Genomic DNA, 27,243 nt, shown 5'->3' on the forward strand with positions numbered 1-27,243 from the left:
CGCCCCAAGCCTCGCGTGCCTGGCAGGGCCTCCCGCCGGGTGCGCAAGGCTTGCCGACACTCGCCGGGGCTGCAGGCTGCTGCCCGCTAGCCTTGTGAGCCCGCGGGACCTCCTGCCGGGCTTGCAAGGCTTGCGGATAGCTTCCTGAAGCCTGGAGAGCGAGAGGGGTCGGTGCGCACCGATGCCTCTCGCTCTCCAGGCTTCAGCGAAAGCCTGCATTCGCCCCATAGGACGCACACACATTTCCCCTTCATTTTTGGAGGGGAAAAAGTGTGTCCTATGGGGCGAAAAATACGGTACTTTTTAAAAGGCACTGCATGTTTCTACGCAAGTGTGGGCACACAATTACTCTACCACAGAAAAAGTTAACCTCTGTTCAATCTCTGCAATTCAGAGATTCATTTGTGTTATCAAACATTATAGACATAAAAACCATTTTCATAATGCATATTAAAACTGTTGATTATAATGAACTACTAACCCTGACAAATTGTCTTCCTGCCATGAGCCCCTCAAGGCAATTACAACAAATTGATCTAATTTAAAATGACAATTAAGGACTCTTGAGAACCACCTCCACAAATATCACCTGCAAATGCTTATAACAAGAGCAAGAGGTAGAAAAATGGCAGTAAAAGTCGGCTGGAGTGCTTTAAGCTAACCTTCAGAAACTCAGTAAAGTGATAACTTATATTGTACACACTCTTCTGCAGCCTGTATTAAATTAGGTACAGCCAGACTCACCTCTCCACCAGATCAGTGCAAGAATGTAGACAGCTTCCTATGAGCAAAGCTGATGTGTTTTTCTCAAAGGAATGCCAATTATATGTAGAGAGAATATACAATGTTCTTGCAACAATCCCAACATTAAATACAATCAGCAGAGCATGCAAACTTTTTTCCTATCATACATGAACAGAATATTAAAACAATGTCTTCTATCCAAGGTTGCTGGTATTCAAAAGTCATAGGGAAAGCCGTTTGTCTGTCTTTTCCTTCTACTTCAGAGTCAAATTACCTGGATCCAGCAGCTACTTTGCTCCCATCAGCACTGAAAACTACATGGTTTGCATTCATTGTGAAGCGTGTCAGGATACCATCTGGAGCACCCTCTGGGAATGTATGGATCTGGACAGTATTGTTAGAGACTGCCGTAATCAATCTTCCATTCTACAAATAAAGCAATGGGAGGGTCAGGTGATTTAAATAAACATCTACTGACTCCAGGAGCAGTTCAATCCACTTCAACCGGCTCCCACGTAACCATCCAGCCACAGCTTCCAAACATCTTATCAGTGAGTCTGGGGCAAGTCAGGATGGCCATCCATCAACAGATAGAATTGGGTGTCATCAGCATACTGATGGAAGCCCAACCCAAAACTCCGGACAAGCTGGGCGAGGGGGCACATTAAGATGTTGAAAGTCATCGGGGAGAGTATCGCACCCTGCGACACTCCACACACCAAGGAGTGACGCAACAACAGTTCCCCCCAAAGCACCACCCTCTGCCCCCAACCGGAGAGAAACAAGCACAGCCATTGAAGGACTGTGCCCTGGATCCCCACGTCGGCGAGGCGGTGGTCCAGGAGTTCGTGATCAACCATGGCGAAGGCTGCTGACAGGTCTAAAAGAATCAGCAGCCCCAACCCGCCTTGATCCAGCTGCCTACGGAGATCATCTGTTAGGGCGACCAGAGCCATCTTGGTCACATGACCAGAGCGGAAGCCGGACTGGAATGGATCCAGAGCCGATGTTTCATCCAGAAACCCACCAAGCTGTTCAGCAACCGCTCTCTCAATCACCTTACCCAGGAATGGAAGATTTGAAACCGGGCGGTAATTGGATAGATCTAAAGGATCTAATGATGTTTTTTTAAGAGCGGGTTCAACACTGCCTCCTTCAATTCCCCTGGAAATGTCCCAGTGCCAAGGGACAAATTGATGGTATCCCCTTTTCAGTACTAATAAAGTTGTCAATACACTTCAGGGCGAATATACTTATTACTCAGCTGGGCTCAAAGACTGGCCAGGGTGGAGACTGGGGAGAGGCCATTCCTCCTCCCCCATTTATGTTCCCTTGGCAAATATGGGCTTGGGAATGTCCTTGCATGGATTACAAATTACAGTTAAATCTATTTCTAGGGAAATCCATATATATATGCACAATTGTAAAATTAACAGCCATTGTAAAATTACCTCTTCAAAATGCTTTCCATGTAAGAATAGCAAGCATCAGTCTAGTACAGGCATAGGCAAACTCGGCCCTCCAGATGTTTTGGGACTACAACTCCCATCATCCCTAGCTAACAGGACCAGTGGTCAGGGATGATGGTAACTGTAGTCCCAAAACATCTGGAGAGCCAAGTTTGCCTATGCCTGGTCTAGTTACATACTATAATTGGATGCTGTATCAGATTAGCCACTAAAGCACAAATTCAGTAACGACATGAGGTTGGGAGCAGCAAACACAAGTCCCAGGGCCAAATTGGTAAGAGAGAAATAGTAAAATGGTCACCGTAAACACACAACAGCACAATAACTTTAATGCTGACGGTGTTACAAGTAGCCAGGTAAATTTGCAAGCGCAGTATAACCAGCGTTTAATAAAAGATAAAGATTTGAAAAATTTAGGGGGTGATTTTCTTATAATAGTAGTCTCATTTGAGGCTAATAATAATAATAATAATCTCAATTATCAATTGAGTTGCTTTAACTTGCTGTAGTCACAAGAGGGCAGACTTGGGCAAGGTTTCACAAATAAAATACTTATTAAAAACTGCAGTCTATCAAATTTAACAAAATGATAATATTGCAATGAAGAAAGTCTTGTTAAACTTTGAAACAAGAGCCCAACTTAAATTAACAAAATAAAATGTAGTGCAAATATTGTTTCAGAAAGGAGTTGCTGATGCCGAACATGTGGATTTGTATTGCTAATGTTTTACTCATCTTTTCCTATTTTTCCATTAAAACAGGAAACATAAAATAATTATTTTGTTTAAAGAAACGTTCCACCCAACTCTAAATGCATCTACTGTCTGCTGGTGTTAAAACAGAAGACCAGGGGTCAGCAAACTTTTTCAGCAGGGGGCCGGTCCACTGTCCCTCAGATCTTGTGGGGGACCGGACTATATATTGGGGGTGGGGGTGAACGAATTTCTATGCCCCACAAATAACCCAGAGATGCATTTTAAATAAAAGTATACATTCTACTCATGTAAAAATCCGTGGGCCAGATTGAGAAGGCGATACAAATGATAAGTGATATCTCTTTCAATCAAGAAAGCAGTTTTGAACACCCTGCACAACACTGAAAAGAAAGTTGCTACACCAGAAGTTCTTACTTGTCTAACAAGTTCACACAAACAATTTGCAGTACAGACAGCCTAGGTGAATGAAGAGAACCAGCTGTTCCAATTTACAAAAGCTTTTGTGCCTAGTCATAATTCTCATGTCACAGGTAATCAAGTCAGTGACTATATTCAATCCTGACATAGAAGCACGTGAACGTAAGCAGGTACTCGCTTGGTGTTAAATAAGGATCAGGCAGACTCAGCAATGGAGAAGAAGAAGGTGAAGTTTATTGCCAGGCAATAAGGACCCAGTTTGGAATCTCTTCCAAAAGGAACTGGGACCCCGATTGACAGAAATCCAGAGGTCTTTATACCTGAGCAGATCACAGCAAATCATAGATCGTGAGACAACCATGAGGCAGTCACGATATTGCCAGCGAAAATTAGCCAATTAGCAAGCTTCTTGCCATGCTACCAGCTCCTGGTCAAGCACTGGTCAAGCACAGAGTTCTAGTTCTGCTTTCCGATACTTGCAGTGACGCTCTGTCTAACCTCTCCCCTAGTTATGACAGGACAGGGAGTTTGGAGATTTTGTGGTTTTGCTCTTCCTGTTCTGTGGATTAATTTAGCCTGTATCTGAGGGGATTTTGTACCAGAATCTCTGATTCACGTCTTCCCCTTGTCCAGGGTACACAGATGTTTGTAGGGGAAAGGTCGGCTCCTAATTTTGCTGTTTCAAGCAGTATGCAGTTAGCTAAGGCACAGCTTCCCTTTGATTCAAAGTGGATTATAAAATACTGTAAGCCCTGATTATGTGTGAGCATATAAGAATATATTGATTACTGATAACTGATTATATGGATAGCATAGGGGTAGCCCTTCTTCCTTGCCTCAACATAATAGACTGCATAGCAGAAGCAACAGGTTGCTCAAATGTTGATGACTTCCTATCAGTATAAAGCAGAGCTGTGAAAATGACCTCATTGTAGGTATTGCCTAATGCACAAGGCCTATTTGATGACACTACATTTACAAAGGAGCCCTGCACACATACTGGAAGAACCAGAATATCTCTAAGTTCCCGCTGTATAGTTCATAACTGCAGTACCTTGAGAGCAAACGAGTAGGCCTTTTCTCCCACGTTAATTGACTTGGGGTCATTGTCATCCAGGCTTTCCCAAATCCTGACATCTCCATCACTGCCGCATGTTACAATACAGCTATTCAAAGAAACAAGATCAATCTTACACAAACATGTACGAAACTGTTATCAAAATTCTTCAGTTTTCACTAAAGTAAAACAGTGGTGGAAGTTTCTCTGCAAACGCTTTCATTCCTCAGAAACAATATACAGTGGTACCTCGGAAGTCGAATGGAATCCGTTCTGGAAGTCCGTTCGACTTCCACAACATTCGGAATCTAAGGCGCGGCTTCCGATTGGCTGCAGGAAGCTCCTGCAGCCAATCAGAAGCTGCAGAAGTCACGTCAGGACATTTGGGTTCCAAAGAACGCTCGCAAACCAGAGCACTCACTTCCAGGTTTGCGGCGTTTGGGAGCCAAAACATTCAACCCGCAAGGCGTTCGGGATCCAAAGTACGACTGTAAATTGATCACAAGAAGAAGGTGCTAGCTTTGGTGTCAACAGTAACTATGGATGACACTGTAAAAAGATGAGGTGTCCTACTAAATTTCAGGTGACTACTTCACATCTCAACCTTATAGATTATGGTGATAAAACAAGGCATAAGGAAAGAGGCAATCTCTTGAATACATGCAAAAAACCCAACCTTGGGCAGCAAGAACATACAATTAAACCACATGACTTCCCCCAAAGAATCCTGGGAAACCCTCACAGAACTACAATTCCCAACAAACTGCAGTCCCCGGGATTCTTTAGCTGAAGTCATGTGGTTTAAATGAATGGTGCATAGTAGGCAAATTGCATCCTCCCTCATGAATTTAACTATCAGTGGTTACTTGCCACAATGGGTATGTGCTGCCTCCATAGTCTGAGGCAGTATGCTTCTAAATAACAGCTGCTGGAAACTGCTGTTGTGCTCGGGTCCTGCTTACGGATTTCCTACAGTCATCTGGTCAGAGAACAGAATGATGAACTAAACGAGCCATGAGCCTGATCCAGGAGGGCAGTTCTTATAAATTTGGCACCAATGAAATCCATTTTTGCAGAGTTCAAACTACATCACTCTTAAAAAGCACAGCAGCCTGGCTAAGTGCATCTGTTTTGGCCACCAGGCCATGACAGTTTGTCCTCATTCCTCTGTTGCTTTTCACTGCTGTGCCACCTGGCAGAAAAGATGAATGTAGAATCTGCTTACACTGAGATCATGCAAATCCATCTGTGCATGACTGTACTATTCCTAGTTGTCAATGGAGTATTCAGTTCCACACAATGCTGGAGTTCCCTTGTAATTTGGCAGCAGTCATTCAGATGGGATAGGCAATAAAGGCACAACATCACTTTGACCCATAGCATAAACAAAAATCTTTGGGTCTTAAGAATTATGAAGTCATTTATTTGTTCTTCACACGAAACAAACACTGTGGGAAGCCAATAACAATCACTTCCTGCCATCTATGCCAGGAATAGGGGACCTATGATCCTTCAGATGTTGCAGGACTCCAAACCCCACCAGTCTTAGCCAGCATTGCCAATGGCTAGTGATGTTCTAGATTCAGGTAGGTAGCCATGTTTGTCTGATGCAGTAGAAATATATATAAAAATAAAAAAAATGTCTAGTAGCACCTTCTTGTTGTTTAGTCGTGTCCAACTCTTCATGACCCCATGGACCAGAGCACGCCAGGCACTCCTGTCTTCCACTGCCTCCCGCAGCTTGGTCAAACTCATGCTGGTAGCTTCGATGACACTGTCCAACCATCTCGTCCTCTGTCGTCCCCTTCTCCTTGTGCCCTCCATCTTTCCCAACACCAGGGTCTTTTCCAGGGAGTCTTCTCTTCTCATGAGGTGGCCAAAGTACTGGCGCCTCAGCTTCAGGATCTGTCCTTCCAGTGAGCACTCAGGGCTGATTTCCTTCAGAATGGAGAGGTTTGATCTTCTTGCAGTCCATGGGACTGCACACGAAAGCTCATGCCAAGAACAAACTTAGTTGGTCTCTAAGGTGCTACTAGACAATTTATATATTTTTTATATATGGCTAGTGATGTTGTGAGTCATCTGGAGGGCCACAGGTTACCCATCCCCAACATATACATACAGTGTGTGTGTGTGTACATTAATCACATGCAACTGGGCCCTCAGTCACTTACCTCCCAATGTCATCAAAGCAAACATCTGTGTGACCTTCTGTGTGGCCGTATCTCATTGGCTTTTGTGACAAAGGCATATTCTTTATCTAGGTTCAAAGTTAAAAAGGGCTTCAAGCAAAACAATTACAAGTGATTAACAGGTTTTTGAGTTCAAAAATCTCCAAATCTACAATTACGTTCAAACTATTTTTATTTTTTAATATAACGTCATTAACCTGCATGAAATTTTACAGTGGAACACAGCCAAAAGATTACCTGTAGAAGCTTACTACCTAATTTTAGGCTGGGGGTGTGTGAATGGGGAAGTGGAGAGGCAATAGTAGTAGGTAAAGGTAAAGGTAAAGGGACCCCTGACCATTAGGCCCAGTCGCAGACGACTCTAGGGTTGCGGTGCTCATCTCGGTAACATATACTATGGACAACTGTATTAGTCCTTTTTCATCATTTCGCCACAGACACAATTCTTTAGGATAGGGAAAAGTCAATAACTTATTCCGTATGTTATGAAGGCTTGGCTATTATTAGACTCCTTTCCTTTCTTTGTCTTGTTATGCTTACGTTTTCTTCCGTCAGCAGCCCCTTGACGAAATCTCCAAATGGGCGGTTTTCTAATCGGTGCCAGTGATTTGAGGTAGAGGTAAAAGCAGTGCAATTCCAGATTCAGTGACCTGCAGTGAAAGCGTATAGTCCTGTAAATGCAAAAACCACAGTGGGACATACATGCAAGGCGATAAATCATCATCATCATCACCACCATCATCACAACATTAGGAGGGTTTCTTTCACAAAGAAGACAAGAAGCAATGACATGGGTAGTGCAAATACTTTGGATTACACCGTTTAGAAGCACACCTTTTGTAAAGGTATCAGCCATACAGGTGACTCTTCACTCAAGGAGTTGCCAGGCTCCTGTTTACTCTCTTAGGAGGGCACCAAATTCCCAGGATCCCAGCTTGGCTGCCACTTAATCCGAAACAACTTGCACCCAATGCGGCCTCATAATGTTTTGTTTGAAAGGGGGGGGAGGGTTCCCCACAAAGTTTGCTACTTGGAGAGGTGAAGAATGGAGAGAGAGAGAAAGGAAGTCAGAGAGACAGCAGTCATCTCTTCTCTTCTCCCCCCCCCCCAACCCCCTTTTTTTGCTGGAGCACAAAAAAGGGGAAAAGGAGCAGCGGGGAAGCAGTGGAGACACCAAGAGATAGGAGTGGGGTGGGAGGCCACTTCTAGGCAGGCAAGAAAGAAAAATAGCAGCACACATGTCAATGGCAGGAGTTCAGAAATAGAGAGGCAAGTGGGGGTAGCTGCTCTTCTCTTTATCTGTAAGCTGCCTTGAGTCCCTGTCTGGGGAAAAGGTGGGGTAACAACAAAATAATAATAGCAGGTCCTTGTTTTGGGGGGATTGCTTGCACCTCACCATAATAATAATAGCAGGTCCTTGTATGGGGGGGGTCGCTTGCCCCTCACCAAATTAATAATAATAATAATAATAGCAAGTCCTTGTTTGGGGGGGTCGCTTGCCCCTCACCAAATAAATAACAATAACAGGTCCTTGTTTGGGGGGGTCGCTTGCCCCTCTCTGCAAAATAATAATAATAATAATAATAATAATAATAATAATAATAATAATAATAATATAAATTATATCAGGTCCTTGTTTGGGGGGCATCGCTTGCCCCTCTCTCCACAAATAATAATAATAATAATAATAATAATAAGAAGAAGAAGAAGCCCTTGTTCAGGGGGTTGCTTGCCCCTCTCCACAAATAAAAATAAAAAACCAGGTCCTTGTTTGGGGGGGGTCGCTTGCCCCTCACCAAATAAATAACAATAGCAGGTCCTTGTTTGGGGGGGTCGCTTGCCCCTCTCTGCAAAATAATAATAATAATATATATCAGGTCCTTGTTTGGGGGGGGTGTCGCTTGCCCCTCTCTCCACAAATAGTAATAATAATAATAAGCCCTTGTTCAGGGGGTTGCTTGCCCCTCTCCACAAATAAAAATAAGAAACCAGGTCCTTGGTTGGTGGGGTCGCTTGCCCCTCTCCACAAATGATAATGATAATGATAATAATAATGATAATAATAATAATAATAATAATAATAATAATAATAATAATAATAGGTCCTTGTTCAGGGGGTCGCTTGCCCCTCACCACAAAATAAAATAATAGTAATAGTAATAGTAGTATATAATATAATATAATATAATATAATATAATATAATATAATATAATAGTAATAGTAGCAGGTCCTTGTTTGTGGGGGGGTCGCTTGCCCCTCACCACAAAATAAAATAATAGTAATAGTAATAGTAATAGTAATAGTAATAGTAATAGTAATAGTAATAGTATAATATAATATAATATAATATAATATAATATAATATAATAGTAATAGTAGCAGGTCCTTGTTTGTGGGGGGGTCGCTTGCCCCTCACCACAAAATAAAATAATAGTAATAGTAATAGTAATAGTAATAGTAATAGAATAGTATAATATAATATAATATAATATAATATAATATAATATAATATAATATAATAGTAATAGTAGCAGGTCCTTGTTTGTGGGGGGGTCGCTTGCCCCTCACCACAAAATAAAATAATAGTAATAGTAATAGTAATAGTATAATCTAATATAATATAATATAATAGTAATAGTAGCAGGTCCTTGTTTGTGGGGGGGGGGCGCTTGCCCCTCACCACAAAATAAAATAATAGTAATAGTAATAGTAATAGTAATAGTAATAGTAATAGTATAATATAATATAATATAATATAATAGTAATAGTAGCAGGTCCTTGTTTGTGGGGGGGTCGCTTGCCCCTCACCACAAAATAAAATAATAGTAATAGTAATAGAATAGTATAATATAATATAATATAATATAATATAATATAATAGTAATAGTAGCAGGTCCTTGTTTGTGGGGGGGTCGCTCGCCCCTCACCACAAAATAAAATAATAGTAATAGTAATAGTAATAGTAATAGTAATAGTAATAGAATAGTATAATATAATATAATATAATATAATATAATATAATATAATATAATATAATATAATATAATATAATATAATATATAATAGTAGCAGGTCCTTGTTTGTGGGGGGGTTGCTCGCCCCTCACCCCCCGACCCCCTCGTGGCGCCGCAGCCTGAGGTAACAAATCCCCCCCTTTTTTTTTACGAAGGGGCGCTTCTTCCTCCCCTTTTTCTTCCTCCTCCTTCGCTTCTCTTTGGGGGGGGGCTGAGGAGAGAAACAGCCCCCCCCAACACAGCCCGGCCCCCTCCTCACCGCCCCACGGAGCCCCCCGGCGGCCTCTCCTCCTCCTCCTCCAACTCGCCTTTCTCCTTCTTCCCGCGCTCTGGGCCTGAGGCGGAGCCGGCGTGAGGCGTCAGAGTCCCGGCCTCCCGCTCCTCCTCCTCCCGCTCCTCCTCCTTCCCGGGCCGGCCATGATGGCGGGCGGAGGAGGCGCCTGAGGGGACCGGGCCGCCTGGCACCCAGCGAGGGAGGCGGAGGAGGAGGAGGCGGAGGAGGAGAAGCGCCTCTGCGCGGCCGGGAGGCGGGCGAGGAGGGCGGGCAGCAGCTGGCCGGGCCTCTCGGCTGCTCCTCTTCCCTTCTCCCTTCTTCTCTCCCCCCTCTGGTGTTAAAAGGACATCTCTGTGTGGAGCTTTATGGGATATACTGTATACACTTTCCTCTTTTTTACATTTTCCTCTCTTCTATTTATTTTTTCCTCTTTTCCAGCACTTTCTGCCTCACGGTTTCCTCCCCCCCCCCGCATTATTTCTCATTTCGCGTTTATTTCTCATTTCTTCCCGCCTTTCCTTCCTTAAATAGCCCCTTCCCCATTGGCATTTGGGCCAAATAACCCCCTTCCCCATTGGGGAGGGGGGCTTCTTCCTTCTTTTCTTCCTAGGGGAGTAAGTTTTAGGACGGCAACCCCCCCCCAAAAAAACGTGCCTCCCTATTTACTTCCCGTGTATAAGATTTACTATATTTCCCCCCCCCATTTTTTTTAAGTTTAAAAACGGGGGGTCGTCGTCTACACGGTTGTAATTCATTATTTCTTAATTTGGGGCTCCAAAATTAGGGGTCGTCTTCTACATGGGGGGCGTCTTATACATGGAAAAATTAAAATTTTTAATACAGGATTTTTTTTATTAAAAAATTTTTTATTAAAAACATTTTATTAAAATTTTTAATACAGGAATTTTTTTATTAAAAATTTTTTTATTAAAAAAAATTTATTAAAATTTTTAATACAGGAATTAAAATTCCCCTGCGTTCAGTTCTGCCCACCTTCCCTTTTCTGCTGCCTCCATCCTTCCCCCTTCCCCGATGCTTTTCCCCTCTCAACCTTCCCCATTCCCTTTTCCTTCCCCCTCTTTCCTTTTAAACTCTCCTTCCTTGCCCCCCCCCACTTTCTTTCCTTCCTCCCTCCCCATCTCCTGCTGCCTCAGCCCAGCCCACCTCTTCCCCCCCCCCAGTTCCAGCTGTGCATTTAATCCAGTCTGGCTTTGTGTCTGATGGGGAGCGGATGTGCCTGTCCTTGCTGGGGTGAAGCCCCTCTTGGACCCCTTCTTTTGGGTGCCAGACCTCCGGCCCCCCACCACCAACATGTCTCTTCTGGTAAGCAGCAGGTAAGCATGCTCAATGGGGGTGGGGACAGCGTCCCCTTCATTATGGAAATTGCTTTTTTACTATTATTATTAACTGCTAAAGGCTTTCCGATTGCCATCAGTTCACGTCTTCGCGGCATGTTTCTTAAAATTCTGGGAAATTTAATTAATTGTAATATTCTTCCTTCACATCAGTAACTCTTCGGAGTTAAGGGCAGTGCTTTTTTCCTGGGGGGGGGGCGCAGGGGTGCGCATACCCCTAAACATTTTGTGAATCTAAGTTTGGCCTCATCGAGGAGCAGTATTTCAATATGAGTAGGAAAATGAGAGTACCTCTAACCATTTTTTTTAAGGAAAAAAAGCACTTCTTAACATTATGGGGTAAGTGTATGTGGAGGGTTATTGGAACTGGAGTTGGGGGTCTGTTATTTGCATTGGCCGGGTATCTTTCTGGTGGCAAGAGGAGTAGGCTGTATTCTGACAAAATCTGGCTCGCTGTTGGTTTCATAACTGCCGTCACAGAAATGTAGCTTCTTTTTTAGAAAACGGCTGAAGGCAAAACTTTTTAATGAGTCTGTGCCTTTAAGGTTGGAATTGGTGCTCCGTAATGAATTTTGATTCAAGAAGTTCCCAGTTTTAACCAGCTCTAGGGATGGGTATTAAAAAATGGATAGGCAAATAAATGTTTAGGATCCTTGATTGCATTGCTGAAGGTTTTTCTGGACAGCATCTACTAGTGAGTAACCAAGCATTTGACTGTGTTACGGGTCACTTCAGTATCTTATATCCACCCACGGCATAAAGGATGACAGGCCATCCTTATTTCAAAGGATTTCCCTTTATTCTGGAGTATTCCCGTCTCAAAACCAAGCACTGCACTTATTTTTAAAAACTTTGATATGCCCACCACACTTTGGATGCCCACCACACTTTTCAAAAGTTAAAAAGTGAGGCTTTCTTCTCTTTCAAATGAGATTTCCAAGTGTAGCTTCTTCTAGCTTTACTTCATACATGGCACACATTTTACATCTCATGTCTTGAAACATGCATGGAAATGCCACTTAAGAATGACTAAAATTCAGGTCTGATTCACTGCCACCTTCTATTCTGGAAATATTCCGGAAGCGATTCGTTCAAAGCCAAACCTAGGTCTTAAGATGTGTGTCCTTTATTATAATGATAATTATAATAATAGATAATGATGATTATAATAATACTATAGCAGCAACACTAGTTGTGTGTGTCTTATGGAGAAACCACAAGGAACTAAAATGCTTGTTCTTGCCTTTTAATGGTAGCTTGGTAGCTATTGAGATCTAGGCTGACAAAATATATGAAATAGCTCTGGATTGTTTGTTTGGCCCTGCTTACAATACATGTGTGAATATTTCTGGTCTCATATTGACACGTGTGTGTGTACTATTATTATTGGTACTATTATTAATCTATATGCTACCCATCTGACTGGGTTCCAACAGATTAAAACACAATACCACATCAAACATTAAAAACTTCCCTGAGCAGGACTGCCTTCAGATGTCTTCTAAAAGTCAGATAGTTGTTTATTTCCTTGACGTCTGACGGGAGGGTGCGACTACCAAGAAGGCCCTCTGCCTCACTAGATGTTTCAGGATATGGCAATATACTTTGTACACAAATAGGTGCCTTCTTCTGTTTCTAGAAAAACAACTATTAGTCTGTCCTTAGCTAGAATATAATTTTTACGAGATGACATTTAAAAACAAGCAACTAAATATCCACTTTGTTGTATTTAAGGAAACATTTTAAATAGAATTGGTGTTTTCATTTTACTCTTTTATTTTTGGAGTGTTAACAGGACTTCTTTTTAAAAATGGAATTATGATAAATACCTATTGAGGATCTCAATTCTGGTTGAATTGCAGATCCATAATTAAGCTAAATATATTTCTGTGTAGGGGGAGAAACAAATTGTGGATATTTAAATGGGAGCTGCACAAGAGTAATATTTTTCTTCAGTTTCCATTCATTTGAATGAGCCGTGCAAAGGAGAACCCAAGGCATTCTGTCCCCATTCATGACAATGGATTGAATAAACTGAGGCTTAACCCAGATAAGATAGGCAGTTAGTAGATGGTTTGTCTGCCAAGTTGAGTGGGTGTTTTTTGTTTTTATTATGTATTTTGTGGTTTTATCTTGTGATTTTATCTTGTGAACCACGCTGAGATCTGTGGGTATAGGGCAGTATACAAAATTAATAATAATAATGTGTGTTGTTGTTTTTTTTAAAAAAACCCTATTCTGGAGGAGGTTGCACTCCCCCTAAATCATGGGTAGGCAAACTAACACCTGGGGGGCGGATCTGGCCCAGTCGCCTTCTAACCCCGGCCCACAGACAGTCCGGGAATCAGCGTGTTTCTACATGAGTAAAATGTGTGCTTTTATTTAAAATGCATCTCTGGGTTATTTGTGGGGCATAGGAATTTGTTCATTCCCCCCCCCCAAAAAAATGGTCCACCCCACCCCCACAAGGTCTGAGGGACAGTGGACTGACCCCCTGCTGAAAAGGTTTGCTGACCCCTGCCCTAAATGATCCAATTTGCAGTTTGGAGGTACTCAGCATTCAATATTGTCACTAGACTAGAGGCACAGGCTTCTGGTGAGAAATCGGCTACAATCTTACTTGGACAGAGATATCTTGACCACGGTACAGTCATCCATGCTCTGATAACCTCCCCTTAGATTACAGTGGTGCCCCGCAAGACGAATGCCTCTCAAGACGAAAAACTCGCTAGACGAAAGAGTTTTCCGTCTTTTGAGGTGCTTCGCAAGACGAATTTCCCTATGGGCTTGCTTCGCAAGACGAAACGTCTTGCGAGTTCTTGCAAGTTTTTTCCCTTCCCCCCCCCTTTTTCTAAGCCACTAATAGCCGCTAAACCGCTAATAGCGCTAAGCCGCTAATAGCCGTGCTTCACAAGACGAAAAAACCACATGACGAAGAGACTCGCGGAACGGATTAATTTCGTCTTGCGGGGCACCACTGTATTGTGTTATGTATGTAGCTGCCTTTGAAAACAATTACCTTGTTAGTCCAAAATGGGGCCGTGAGGTTGTTGACCAGGACTAGGCAACTGAAACATCTAATAGTACGTTATCAGCTATTCTGGCTTCTTGTTCATTTCCAGGCAGTTTTGGGCCAGTTACCTGTAGGATTACATCCTCCCACATATATCCAGACCTTGAGTCCATGATCTCTGAGTACTACCACCAGGTGTGATCCAACTAGTACTGATAAGGCCACCCTGGTTATGGAATGTCCTCTCCAGAGAGCCTCACCTGACCCCTGTTACGTATTTGTTTCTGGTGCCAGATGAATACATTTTTATCCTTCCAGGATTCTGAGGGAGGTTTTGGCTTTTACGGCACCAATTTTATTGATTTTTCTCTGGCATTATGTGTTTTATAAGGGATTTGTACCAAGAAAGAAAAGAAAAGAAAAGAAAAGAAAGAAGAGATTTGTACTTTGTACTGCTGAATTTTAGTAGTATTTATGTATTACACCTGAAAGTGAGGTTCTTCAGTTCACCACCCAGAGAAATGCCATAAATAAATAAGCAATATTGATTAACGTATGGAAGGATGCAGTTTGAATTTTCTGCCTCTGGCACCAAAACAAAGGTCTAGCACAGTAAGAAGGTCTTCACTCTTCTTATACCTTACGTGCTGATGACTGAGAATCATTTGCCAAAAACAGCAACTGATAAAACAAAGTTTTTGCATGAAGTGATTTCCCCACCCCATGGCACTATCTCACTATCACAGTGTGATGCAGCAGCAGAAAAAGCTAATGTTATTCGCGGCTGCATCAGTAGAAGTATAGTGTCCAGATCAAGGAAAGTAATAGTACCACTCTATTCTGCCTTGGTCAGGCCACACCTGGAATACTGTGTCCAGTTTTGGGCACCACAATTTTAAGAAGGATGTTGACAAGCAGGAAGGTGTGCAGAGGAGGGCGACCAAGATGATCAGAGGTCTGGAAAGGAAGCCTTATGAGGAGCTCTTGAAGGAGCTGGGTATGTTTAGCCTGAAAAAGAGGAGACTGAGAGGAGATAGGAGAGCCATCTTCAGATATCTTAAGGGCTGCCCCATGGAAGAGGGAGCATGCTTGTTTTCTCCTGCTCTGGAAGATAGGACCCGATCCAGTGGCTTCATGTTGCAAGAAAGGAGATTCCGACTAAACATTCGGAAAAACTTTCTGACAGTAAGAGCTGTTCAGCAGTCGAACAGACTAGACTCCCACTGGAGGTGGTGGACTCTCCTTTTTTGGAGATTTCTAAGCATCTGTCATGGATGCTTTAGCTCAGATTCTTGCATTGCAGGGCATTGGACTAGATGACCCTCAACGTCCCTTCTAACTCTTAAGATTCTATAATTCTCACAACTCATGTGACCAGGCACACAAATAATGCCTCTTTACTGAAACAATGGGTTGGATTTTGCTGGTCTTGCATACTGGGAGTACAGTGGTACCTCAGGTTACATACGCTTCAGGTTACATACGCTTCAGGTTACAGACTCCGCTAACCCAGAAATAGTGCTTCAGGTTAAGAACTTTGCTTCAGGATGAGAACAGAAATCGTGCTCCGGTGGCACGGCGGCAGCAGGATGCCCCATTAGCTAAAGTGGTGCTTCAGGTTAAGAACAGTTTCAGGTTAAGAACAGACCTCCGGAATGAATTAAGTACTTAACCTGAGGTACCACTGTACTCAAATAGGGCTTGCTTTAACTAGACATATATAGGATTGCACTGTGAGTCTCCAAATGACAAAAAATACAACACCGCACAGTTCTCTCTTAAGTCTGCTGAAGAGCTGACAGCCTGTTTTCTCAGCACTTTGTAGTTCAAGCCCAATATACCGTATTTACTACATTTTGAGTGCATGTTAACACCTGCAGAATTGGGACTACTGTAAATACAATTGTAGTTAGTTGTGCTTCAATGAGTACCTGCATTAAAATACAACCAATCTTTGAAACAATATTTTATACATACTGTTTTTAAAGAGAAAATGTCTTTGGCACACAGGTTACAAAATACCTGAACTGAAAAGGGAATTTCCTCTTACCATTTCTACAGCTGAAGCTAGCTTTTAATTTCACTACTAGGCCAACAACAGTAATCACTCCCGGGCAGAAATCTTTTTAAAAACAAAACAAACTTGCAAGCAGTTTTCACAACATAGCGCATGGTAACTTTCATAGAATGTGTGTCCTTGATCTGCTTTATAGTCTAAATGGTGCTCTAGTAGGTTTTATTCTGATGCCTATTTTGAGTTAAGCTGAGAGAGCCATCTCTTGAGTGGTAGACAGGAGGAACAAATTGCCCTTAAGAACAGAAGTGTGCTGATGGCCTGCAGCTTTTGGTATCTGTCTGGTTTCTTACCAACAGCACAACCTTAACCATGTCTACTCAAATGTAAATCCAGTTGAAGTGTAGGGACGCAATGGCGCTGTGGTCTAAACCATGGGTAGGCAAACTCAGGCCCGGGGGCTGGATCCGGCTCAGTCGCCTTCTAAATCCGCCCTGCGGGCGGTCCAGGAATCAGCATGTTTTTACATGAGTAGAATGTGTCCTTTTATTTAAAATGCATCTCTGGGTTATTTGTGGGGCCTGCCTGGTGTTTTTACATGAGTCAAATGTGTCCTTTTATTTAAAATGCATCTCTGGGTTATTTGTGGAGCATAGGAATTCATTCATTTTCTCCCCAAAAATATAGTCCGCTCCCCCACAAGGTCTGAGGGCAGTGGACCGGCCCCCTGCTGCAAAAGTTTGCTGACCCCTGACTGAGCCTTTTGGGTTTGCCAACCGTTGCTGTGTCCTAGCTTCTGCCAACCTAGCAGTTGAATTCAACCCTGAGCAAATGGAACTAAGATTGCAGTTTAAATTACACTGGGATGGCAACTACTATTTGTTTGCAGCCTGCATGTATGCGGTTATAACATATTCATTGCTCCTATGGATTTATTACTGGAGATAGAATTTCTCTCTTTAGGGAAATGCAGGCTTATGGATTCCCTGGTCTTTATCAGCCACTTGGAGGTTATCCATACTTCCACTTGCCCTGTGCCTAGAAAGCATGGGTCCGGGCAGTTTTCCGCATGTCCCATACTTTCTAGGCAAGGGTCATAAAATCGTAAAATTTTAGAGTTGGAAGGGACCCCAAGGATCATCTAGTCCAACCCCCTGCTGTGCAGGAATCTCAGTGGTTTTTCCCTTGCCCTTCCACTTTCCCATGGAAAACCCGCTCTTTGGCAATAAATCAGAGCAAACGTCAATCTGGAGAGAACCCAATTGACATTTGCTCTGATTCAGCAGTAAATATTGGATTTTCCCAGGGGAAAGCAGTGGTACAAGGGCAAGTCTGGATATGCTCTTAGTCTCAGAAGAAGAGTGTTATTCAGGGCCTTTTATATCTGTCCACACATGATGCAGGGTCCAAAGTAACTGGTTTCAGACTTCTCCAATCTTCTGCTGTCCTTCCTGTTGTTGTGAAGATCAGTCAAATTTCTCCTAGGTACTCCTGTAGGAGAAAATCTAGTCCAAAGAGGGCCAGAACCACAGAAAGAAACTGTGTATGAGGGCCGGATTAAAACGGACTTTGGACATGCCTGATCTAGTCGCTAGCTGTATGAGAGAAGTGAAAAGGAACAATGTTGGCTTCCATTCTCTCCCTGAGATAAGAGTCCATTGCGATTGCAACCAACAAAAGAGACAGTCCTGTGTCAAAGAACAACGAATCAAACTCCTCCGCAGTGTTTTTCATGCTCTGATTACTTCCCTGTGGCGGAATCATATGGTCCAAAAGGAAGCCTTTATTTTATTGTCTGTGTGGGAGCTAGCTGTGTGCTTAAGTGTTTTGTCAAAGGCAGAATGCTTTTAAAAGGCTTTCAGTGTGTGCCCACTAACAAGTAAATTGTACATGGAAGACGTGAGCATCCTTTCTGCTGAGACCTATGTCACATCCGCTCTGTTTCTTAGTGAAAATAAAGCCTGCAAAGCAGATGCTCGTAATGTGGCTTATCAAATGGCCCATTCCATCAGTGTTGCCCTCTGGGTGAAAATATACTTAATATCTCTGTGGTCTTTTGTTCTTATCTGTGTTGCTGGCATCAGTGAACATAAAGCTATATGCATTTATTTGGTTCAGATATCCTTGGGTTATGAAGATGTCATTAAAGCCTGATTTGTGGGGGGTTGGGATGGAGACTTAGGGGAAGGAGAACAAGTTAAAGCATGATATTAAGCAAGTCTGTACAGCTGGCATGAATCCCAATTTATGTGAGTGTTCCTCGTCTAAACCAAGGATGATTGGGAATTTTCTGTTGTCTTGCTGTGTTGTTAAAATGGAAATGTCCTTGCATTAAGTTACTGAGGTTACGCTGGCGATCTTGTACATTTAGAATTTTGTATTTGCATAACAACAACAACAACAACAACAACAACAACAACAAATTTTATTTATATCCCGCCCTCCCAGCTGAAGCCGGGCTCAGGGCGGCTAACAACACTAAAATAGTGCAACATTCTAAAAACATTATAAAAATTAATTAAAATCAAAATTGATGGCAACCATAAACTAAAGTTCTGTAAAGATTGCCAAAGGAGGGAGTCAGGCTGCGCCCTGACCAAAGGCCTGGTGGAACAGCTCTGAGACCTTGTTCTGGTTTTTTGGACCTGTTTTTTGTGTTAATGTACTATTAGGTTACTCTAGCCTTCAAAATGGTGCTGGCTAAGCATAACATTAATAAATAGCCCCTTTCTCTTGCTCATTTGAAGAGGAGGAGACAATGTCTGAGAAATCAGTGGTATCTACCCTCGGGGAATAGGACACAGACACTGGGTGTCTCTCAGTAGCAATATTGTGAGGGTAAATATAATGAAGGGAATAGATTAATTAAATGGAGAGAAGACCCGAGAGCTGCTTTTTTCAGTCATCTCAGTCCATTTAATAAGAAGAGGTGGAGAGCTGAGCTGGGAGAAATAGAAATGTAAGCGTGATGTAAAATGGTTGCTCCAAAGGTCCGTTGGAAAGCCCGGTTTCTGTGCGTACAGATGAGCTTCTTCCTCTTTATCTTCACCTGGGCAGGGAAAATATGTTTTGAGTTATAAACATGGAGAAGAATGTGTGTGTGCGCGCGCGCTTAGATTTCTCCAAAGGTTATGACATGTGTAAGATAATATTTCTCTGCAAAAGAATGTTTATTGTTAAGAAAGAGGGTTTATTGCTTTTGATTTATAGTCCAACATATCCCAACCGCGCAAGGTGATAAACATTATGTTTGTTTAAATAAATCTTTATCAGCAGTGGAAGGGACACTGTTTTTCATACCATTTACAGATGAGGCACCAGATTTGTGTCTTGGGCTGCAATGTGAACACTAGGGAGTAAGCCCCACTGAGCACAGTGGGACTTACCTCAGAGTAAGCCTACATAGGGTTGCTTAGTCCAGGCATCCCCAACCTCAGCCCTCCAGATGTTTTAGACTACAATTCCCATCATCCCTTACCACTGGTCCTGTTAGCTAGGGATCATGGGAGTTGTAGTCCCAAAACATCTCAAGGGCCACAGGTTGGGGATGTCTGGTTAGTCTATCATCAGAGATCAACAAGGAAAACATTTCTCTGTTGAGGTTTTTATACCCTTGACCTCTCAGTGGCTTTTGATATGACAAAAGAAAAGATTAAGGGGTTGTTGTTTTTTAAGTGCCCTGATTTTCTTCCAAAAATGGCATTCAAGTCTTGAAATAACCATAAGCATCATAACATAAAATACTGTATTATAATTAACAGCAGATTCAAGCAGTTTAAAACCAAGAAATCAAAGTCTCAAAGACATAACCTCAAACAGTTAACAAACAAAAGCACTCAAGCTAGCAGAAAAAAACCCACTGGTCACCACTAGAACAGTGTTACCGGTCACCAAAGGCCCACATAAACAAAGACAGGCTTTGCCTGATGCCTAAAAGATAATAAGGACAGCTCCAGGTGAACATCCATCTAGAGGGAATTCTATAATCAAAGCTTTCTATCTCCAATGGTGGCATTTCCATTTCCGGGGGCCAGCTGCTTCACTTCAGACTAGGGGGTTGCCTGAAGAAGGTCTCCAGTCACTATCTCATCTGTCCAGGAGAAGAAAGCCCTTAAAAGTACCTTGTTCCCAGGCCATATAAATTTATGGCTACGTATTAGGAAAACTAGACCTCTGGCAACACTTGAAATAGGAGAGGACAGCTTTTGAGTAAACATGCATAGAAATCACTTGAAATTTCTGAAGACATTTTGGAAGAAGCTTGGTGTAGAACACATTATGTTAATTGTGACTTCTTTTGGACCTCCTGCTGGAGTCAATAGGAATAAGCAGGGCAGCTTTATGCTGATTCTAATGCTCTCCAGGCAGTTGAGGGTTTACTCCTTTGTGGACACTTGTGAGCTATTCTGTAAAGTTTCATAGCCCTCTTTCTGTCTGTACAGTCATACTTCGGGTTACAGCCGCTTCAGGTTGCGTTTTTTTGGGTTTCGGACCGCCGAAACCCGGAAGTACCGGGTTTCGGCGGTCGCGCATGCATAGAAGTGCCGGACCGCAACCTGCGCGTGCGCAGACGCAGGTTGCAAACGTGCATCCCACATGGATCACGTTCGCAACCCGAGCGTCCACTGTATAATATCTGTATAAAATCACCAAGTGAAATCGTTTGGTGTGCAGATGATGCCTGACTCCATTTTCCCTTTAGAACAGACCCAAAGGCAGCAGCTGCAGCTGCAAACAAGCTTGTGGAGACCATAATTAGATGGATATACAAGATGCTACCAATGCCAGCTAGTAGTCCCTTTTCTCCAGGGGTCAGTTTCCACTTGATGAATAATAATATTTCTCTTTTGGTGAACCAAGTTCACGGTCTTGTTGTTCTACAGCATCTACTGCAGGTGTGAGGAACCTTTGAACCCTGTAGATGTTGTTGAACTACAACTCCCATCATCTCTGGCCATTGGCCAGGTTTGCTAGTGCTGATGTGAACTGTAGTTCAGCAACAGCTGGGGGGCCAAAGGTTCTCCACTCCTGGTCTGCCATCGGAAGCAGAGCTGAAACAGAGCAGTGGCTAAGGACAGGTTCCACCAACTGGTCATTTGGACGGCAGTCTCACTGTATCTCTCATCCATTCTTTTTCAGTAACTTCCAGGCTAGAATTCTGATGCACTCTGAGAGGCGCACAGAAGCCACCACCCACCAAAAGTATTTGGAAACATTAGTTGGTGTGCAATGCAGGGGGCTGGCTTTTTGTGAAGGCTAGTCACCAAAATTGTGTGACATTGCACCTATTCTAAACTACACTGGCTTCTTGTTGCTTTCCAGACCTCCCGCAAAGTGCTGGTTTTGACCCTTAAAACTCCCCTGAGCCTGTTTTCCTCTTGAGACCTGTAGAAGTGGCTGTCCTCTAGCACAGGGCTGTGGCCTTTTCAATTGTAGGCCCTCTAGGGAATCTAAGTGTTGTAAAAAGGTAGAAGGTAAAGGACCCCTGGATAGTTAAGTCCAGTCAAAGGCAACTATGGGGTTGTGGTGCTCATCTGCTTTTCAGGCCGAGGGAGCCGGCATTTGTTCACAGAGAGTTTTCTGGGTCATGTGGCCAGCAGGACTAAACTTCTGGCACAGCGGGATGCTGTGATGAGTACCAGAGTGCACAGAAATGCTGTTTATCTTCCCACCACAGCGGTACCTATTTATCTATTTGAACCGGTGTGCTTTCGAACTGCTAGGTTGGCAGAAGCTGGGACAGAGCAACGTGAGCTCACACCATCACACCGATTCGAACCACCGACTTTCCAATCAGCAAACCCAAGAGGCTCTGTGGTCTAAACCACAGAGCCACCCACTCCCCTAAGCATAGTGCTACCATCTTTTAAGAGAGGTTAAATCGTATTGTAGTTTTGATACAGTACTTTGTTTTATTTGTGTGTAAATCACATTGAGTTAAAATATTTGCCTTAAAGGTAGTTTGTATGTGGCTTAATAATAAATAATATTAAAATACTCATTTAAAAATGCCTTAAAGGTTCAAGTGCCCTTGCTCCACATTATAAATGTATTATGTTCCATTTGCATGTTTCTTATTCCCTGGGGCCAGCAATGTGTTTAGATAAACATTAAACTGTAGGGGAGGCAAACAAAGGCATGTGTTGTGCATGAGTTGAATCTTGAAGAAGGCTTAATTTTGGTGGTGTCATCCCCCCCCCCTTGCAATCCCTTAAAAAAAAAACACCATCCATCATGGTCTTTCAAAATTGCTTTCATGAAAGGAACTGGATTTTATATAATCCTCTTCAATATGTAAAGCCCTAGATACTTCAAGTGCCTTGGGGGTGTCCTTTAAAAAGAAAAAGAGAAAACCCTTCATCTTGAAAAGCAAGTGACAAGAGTACCAAGAGATTCCCAGTATGTAACTTATGTATTTTTAATTAATTTCTGTCTTGAGTGTGACCTGAAAGTGTCAGTATAGAATAACATCTCTTATCATCACACTTATGTGAACTAATATTGAACAAGCATAACGTGAATCTTTTGAGCATGTAATATTTCTTGGCCTACTTTCCCTCTCTTCTGGGGGTTTTGCTCTTGAATGACTCACTGGCATGAATATATATAGCATTTGTCTAAAAAGGACTGGCAAAGCAAAACCCTCTCCAACAGCTCTCAGCTACCTGCTGCCCTCCAGATGTTTTTGACCACAATTCCCATTACCACCAGCCACTATGAAGGGGGCGGACATCTGGGGGGGGAAAGCGTTTGGCAACCCCACCCACCATTGAACCCAATGTGTTTTGACTTTATGTGATTTTGGCCCGTGTAAGTTGCAGGTTTACTGTACAGCACTTGTCCCAACGGCGTGGTGGTGGTCCTGGAAGTATGCCCACTTCCAGCGATGACGTTAAGCCCTCTCTGCAGTTTATCTCTCATAACATGATCATGGAGGAAGTCTTGGAGAGCTAATTAAAGTTAGAATTGTGCTTCGGGTAATACAGAGGTCCATCAGCCACAGTTCCATTCGTCTGGAAGCACTGGAAGTCACAACTATTTACCATGGCCTTTTGCTCTTGAGTTGTACATTTTTACGACCCTTTGTTACTCTATTATTTGTAATTGTTTCCCCAGCTGTTGTTAGACTACAACTCCCATCATCCCTAGCTAGCAGGACCAGCGATCAGGGATGATGAGAGTTGTAGTCCAGCAACAGATGGGGACCCATGTTTGAGAAACACAGATTTAAAATGATAAAGAATTTGGAACTCTGGTAGTCTGTTCTTTTTTTAAGAATAAAACAACAACAACATTAAGCAAGTAGCTATGGGTATTCCAGTGTGTAGCTGGCACAAATGCTAATATTTATAGCTCCACAGGTAAAAAGGATCTTGCATGAATATGGTGTCCATGTGAGCTAATCGCCTTGATCTGAATATCAGTGGAATAAGCTAGCAAGATATAACCTGGAGTTTAGCTTTGATTTGCATTTCCACCCACAAACGTTTCAAAATATCGAATAAAATACGATTGTCCTGATTCTGTGGCAGATATAGATTATCTGATTCAACCTCTCCCTCCAATTAATTAGTAACGCTTTCCTAAGTGGATATCTGCCAGCCAAGGCTTGATTCTTGGAAACAGGTTAACCCCTTAATTCCCAAACCACACCACATGCAGGATTTTTAAAGCAGTGGAATGTCTCCACGCAATGTCTGCCACATTGAGCTCCTGAAGGAAGTATGGGATAACAAAAGAGGAAGAATATACGGTATTTAGTGCTTGTCTCAGTATGAACTTAACGGATTAAGTGGAATTCTAATCACCCCACAGAAACCAGTATAGTCCTTTCCTTTCCAATAGAGCTTCTGTTGTGCTGCTGGGCACACGAGCACTGTGGCTGGGCCCTTTATGTCAAGATGCTCTTCAAAACCTCCCCTAGGAACATGGAGCATTGTGCACTAACCTTGCTCCTTGTTTGCAGCTCTACTGCTTTTCCTGGAAGTAGTTCAAAGCATGGGGAAGGACAAGCCACCAGATATTCCTAGGGAAGGTGCAGAAAGGCTGTGAACAGCCTGGCTCTGACGCTTCATGCCTGGGCTAAGGAAGCCCGAGTACAGTGGTACCTCAGGTTAAGTACTTAATTCGTTCCAGAGGTCCGTACTTAACCTGAAATTGTTCTTAACCTGAAGCACCACTTTAGCTAATGGGACCTCCTGCTGCTGCCATGCCGCCAGAGCCCGATTTCTGTTCTTATCCTGAAGCAAAGTTCTTAACCTGAAGCACTATTTCTGGGTTAGTGGAGTCTGTAACCTGAAGCATATGTAACCTGAAACGTATGTAACCCGAGGTACCACTGTATATGCTTGGGGTTATTACACATGTACTCATAACATAAGCTGAGGACTGTCTTTTTTCTTTTCGTAGGTACATTCGAAAAGCACCTGATGGAAGCTTTCTGAGATAGAAACTGGTTCCAGAGGATTTGGCAACGGTAGCCTTGGAACTTTTGTGAATCCAGTTGCATTTGCGGGGAAATGGCAGAAAATAAAGAAAGGAGCCCTAAAAATCCAGATGTGAGACCTAAAACCAGCCGGAGTAGAAGCGCAGACAGAAAGGACGGCTACGTGTGGAGCGGAAAGAAGCTTTCCTGGTCAAAAAGGAGTGAAGGCAGTTCTGACGCTGAAACGGCCAGCACCTCAGGGAAATCCATGTTTAGTTTAAGGAACCAGGAGAGGAAACACAGCTGTTCCTCTACTGAGTTGGACTTGGAGCGTTCCTGCAGCCACAGACTCCTAGGCCGCTCCCTTAAGCAGAAACTGCAGGATGCTGTGGGCCAATGCTTTCCCATAAGGAACTGCAGCAGTCGACATTCTTCGGTGCTTCCACCAAAGAGAAAGATACATATCAGCGAGCTCATGCTGGACAAGTGTCCTTTCCCGCCACGATCCGAACTAGCCTTCCGGTGGCATTTAATCAAACGGCACACTGCTCCCGTAAGGCAGGCGTCCGAAAGTTGGTTAAGTATGGAGCCGTCACAAGGTGAAGGGAGGAACGGGGAACTCAGGGGCGTTGAGAGTGCCGAAGAAGGAGAGTCAGCGGTTTTGCAGGCATGCAGCATTCCAGACGTTGCAGCCTGCAGGTGCGACCCCCAAGGTGAGCCTGCCGCAGGCAAGCAGCTAAGGAACAGCAGAGAGGAAAGTGACATGGACTCCGACGATGAGGTGGTGACACTATGCACTAGCTCTAGGAAGAGAAACAAGCCACGGTGGGAAACAGACGACGAGCTGCTGCAGCTGGAAACCCCTCCTAAATATCACACCCAGATAGATTATGTCCATTGTCTTGTCCCTGACCTCCTTCAGATCAATAATAATCCCTGCTACTGGGGAGTGATGGATAAATATGCGGCAGAAGCACTTTTAGATGGGAAGCCAGAAGGGACTTTTTTGCTGCGAGACTCTGCCCAGGAAGATTACTTGTTCTCGGTCAGTTTTAGGCGTTACAGCCGGTCCCTTCATGCCAGGATCGAGCAGTGGAATCACAACTTCAGCTTCGATGCCCACGACCCATGCGTCTTCCATTCTCCCGACATCACTGGACTCCTGGAACATTACAAAGACCCAAGCTCTTGCATGTTCTTTGAGCCGCTTCTCTCGACTCCCTTAAACAGGACTTTCCCCTTTTCCCTTCAGCATATATGCAGGACAGTTATTTGCAACAACACGACTTACGATGGCATAGACGCCCTTCCTGTTCCTCCTTCTGTGAAGTTGTATCTGAAAGAATATCACTATAAGTCCAAAGTTAGAGTCCTCAGGATTGATGTACCAGACCAGCAACTCTAGAAGACTTTCTGAGAGACCTTTGGGAGTCTCTGTCCTTTCCCCTCTAAATAATTGTTTTTCCCTGAAAAAAATTTATTTATAGTCTCAACTGAACTCTGCCTGAGCCTTATGGTCCAAATAGATTTTTATTCTGCAGCTCCAACAGGCAGATTTTTTTGGGTGAAGACACAAAACCTGTGCTTTTATTGGTAATAATATTCTATAGGGTTTTATGGAATTTCAAGTAGATTTTTTTAAGTTTTCACTCAAGCCTAACCTTTTAGATTAAAGCTAAGTCAAAATGAATTTTGACTTGCCTTTTATATACTATGATTTATATGCAGTACAGGCATGTTTGAAACACTGTATGCAATGTCTACTCAAGAGTGACTAATTTGTATTTTATACCTTTCTTTGAAAATTAGTACTTGGTCCTCTCTATAAAAAGTAAAATTAATGTCTATTTATGATGCTGCTGCTGCTACTGTGTGGCTTCTTAATTTCGGTCATAACAAAAATACATTATCTGTCTTTTGAGTCCATGTGACCATAATCTGGTATATGGCACAACATACAGTGGTGCCTCGCAAGACGAAAATAATCCGTTCCGCGAGTCTCTTCGTCTAGCGGTTTTTTCGTCTTGCGAAGCATCCCTATTAGCGGATTAGCGCTATTAGCGGCTAAGCGGCTATTAGTGGCTTAGCGGCTTAGAAAGGGGGGGGGAGGGAAAAAACTCGCAAGACGTTTTTGTCTTGCGAAGCAAGCCCATAGGGAAATTCGTCTTGCGAAGCGCCTCGAAAAACGGAAAACCCTTTCGTCTAGCGGGTTTTTCGTCTTGCGAGGCATTCGTCTTGCGGGGCACCACTGTAATTTGGTCTTCTGATCATTTTTTACGTGTTTTAAAACTAGGTACTGAGCTTAGATTGCCTCGTTTGGAAATATCTACCAAGAACCCAGAATGATAATGCACCATATTAAGCGATGCCAGTGTAAAAAGTTAGTAAATGTTTTACAAGGAATTAAATCATTGGCAGGGCATCCGATTGGGTGCAGACCTCACAAACTATTAACTATATGCACTAAAACAAATATGAATTCCCAAATAAGACAACACTGGGATAGCTCAGTAGGTAGAACACGAGGTGCTTAACCTCAGGGTCGCAGGTTT

The 27,243-nt window shown here is 43.0% G+C and overlaps 2 protein-coding genes and 1 long non-coding RNA gene across 4 annotated transcripts in view; 1 reads left to right on the forward strand and 2 right to left on the reverse strand.

Moving 5' to 3' along the window:
• WDHD1 (WD repeat and HMG-box DNA binding protein 1) overlaps window positions 1–7,387 on the reverse strand; it is a 35,532-nt gene extending 28,145 nt beyond the window's left edge. The window contains exons 1-4 of the mRNA XM_081867416.1: window positions 7,136–7,387; window positions 6,578–6,663; window positions 4,401–4,512; window positions 1,019–1,170 (exon numbers count right to left, since the gene is read on the reverse strand). Coding sequence (XP_081723542.1) covers window positions 1,019–1,170; window positions 4,401–4,512; window positions 6,578–6,654 — 341 coding nt within the window. The 5' untranslated portion in view covers window positions 6,655–6,663; window positions 7,136–7,387. The remainder of the gene's footprint in view (window positions 1–1,018; window positions 1,171–4,400; window positions 4,513–6,577; window positions 6,664–7,135) is intronic.
• Window positions 1–27,243, reverse strand: part of LOC309345551 — a 130,301-nt gene that overhangs the window by 79,228 nt on the left and 23,830 nt on the right. The gene's annotated exons all lie outside the window — the stretch shown is intronic.
• SOCS4 (suppressor of cytokine signaling 4) lies at window positions 10,843–26,547 on the forward strand. Of its 2 annotated transcripts, none has more exons than XM_081863820.1 (2): window positions 10,843–11,218; window positions 24,676–26,547. In XM_081863820.1, exon 2 carries the CDS (start codon window positions 24,786–24,788, stop codon window positions 26,094–26,096), a length of 1,311 nt encoding a protein of 436 aa, XP_081719946.1. In that variant the 5' UTR covers window positions 10,843–11,218; window positions 24,676–24,785; the 3' UTR covers window positions 26,097–26,547. The 2 variants fall into 2 exon arrangements, with proteins under 2 accessions (XP_081719946.1, XP_081719947.1); XM_081863821.1 differs by having other exon boundaries at window positions 10,843–11,207.

The sequence above is a fragment of the Podarcis erhardii genome (genome assembly GCF_964252035.2).
Source record: "Podarcis erhardii genome assembly, chromosome: 1".
In the NCBI taxonomy this organism is placed as follows: Eukaryota; Metazoa; Chordata; class Lepidosauria; order Squamata; family Lacertidae; genus Podarcis; species Podarcis erhardii.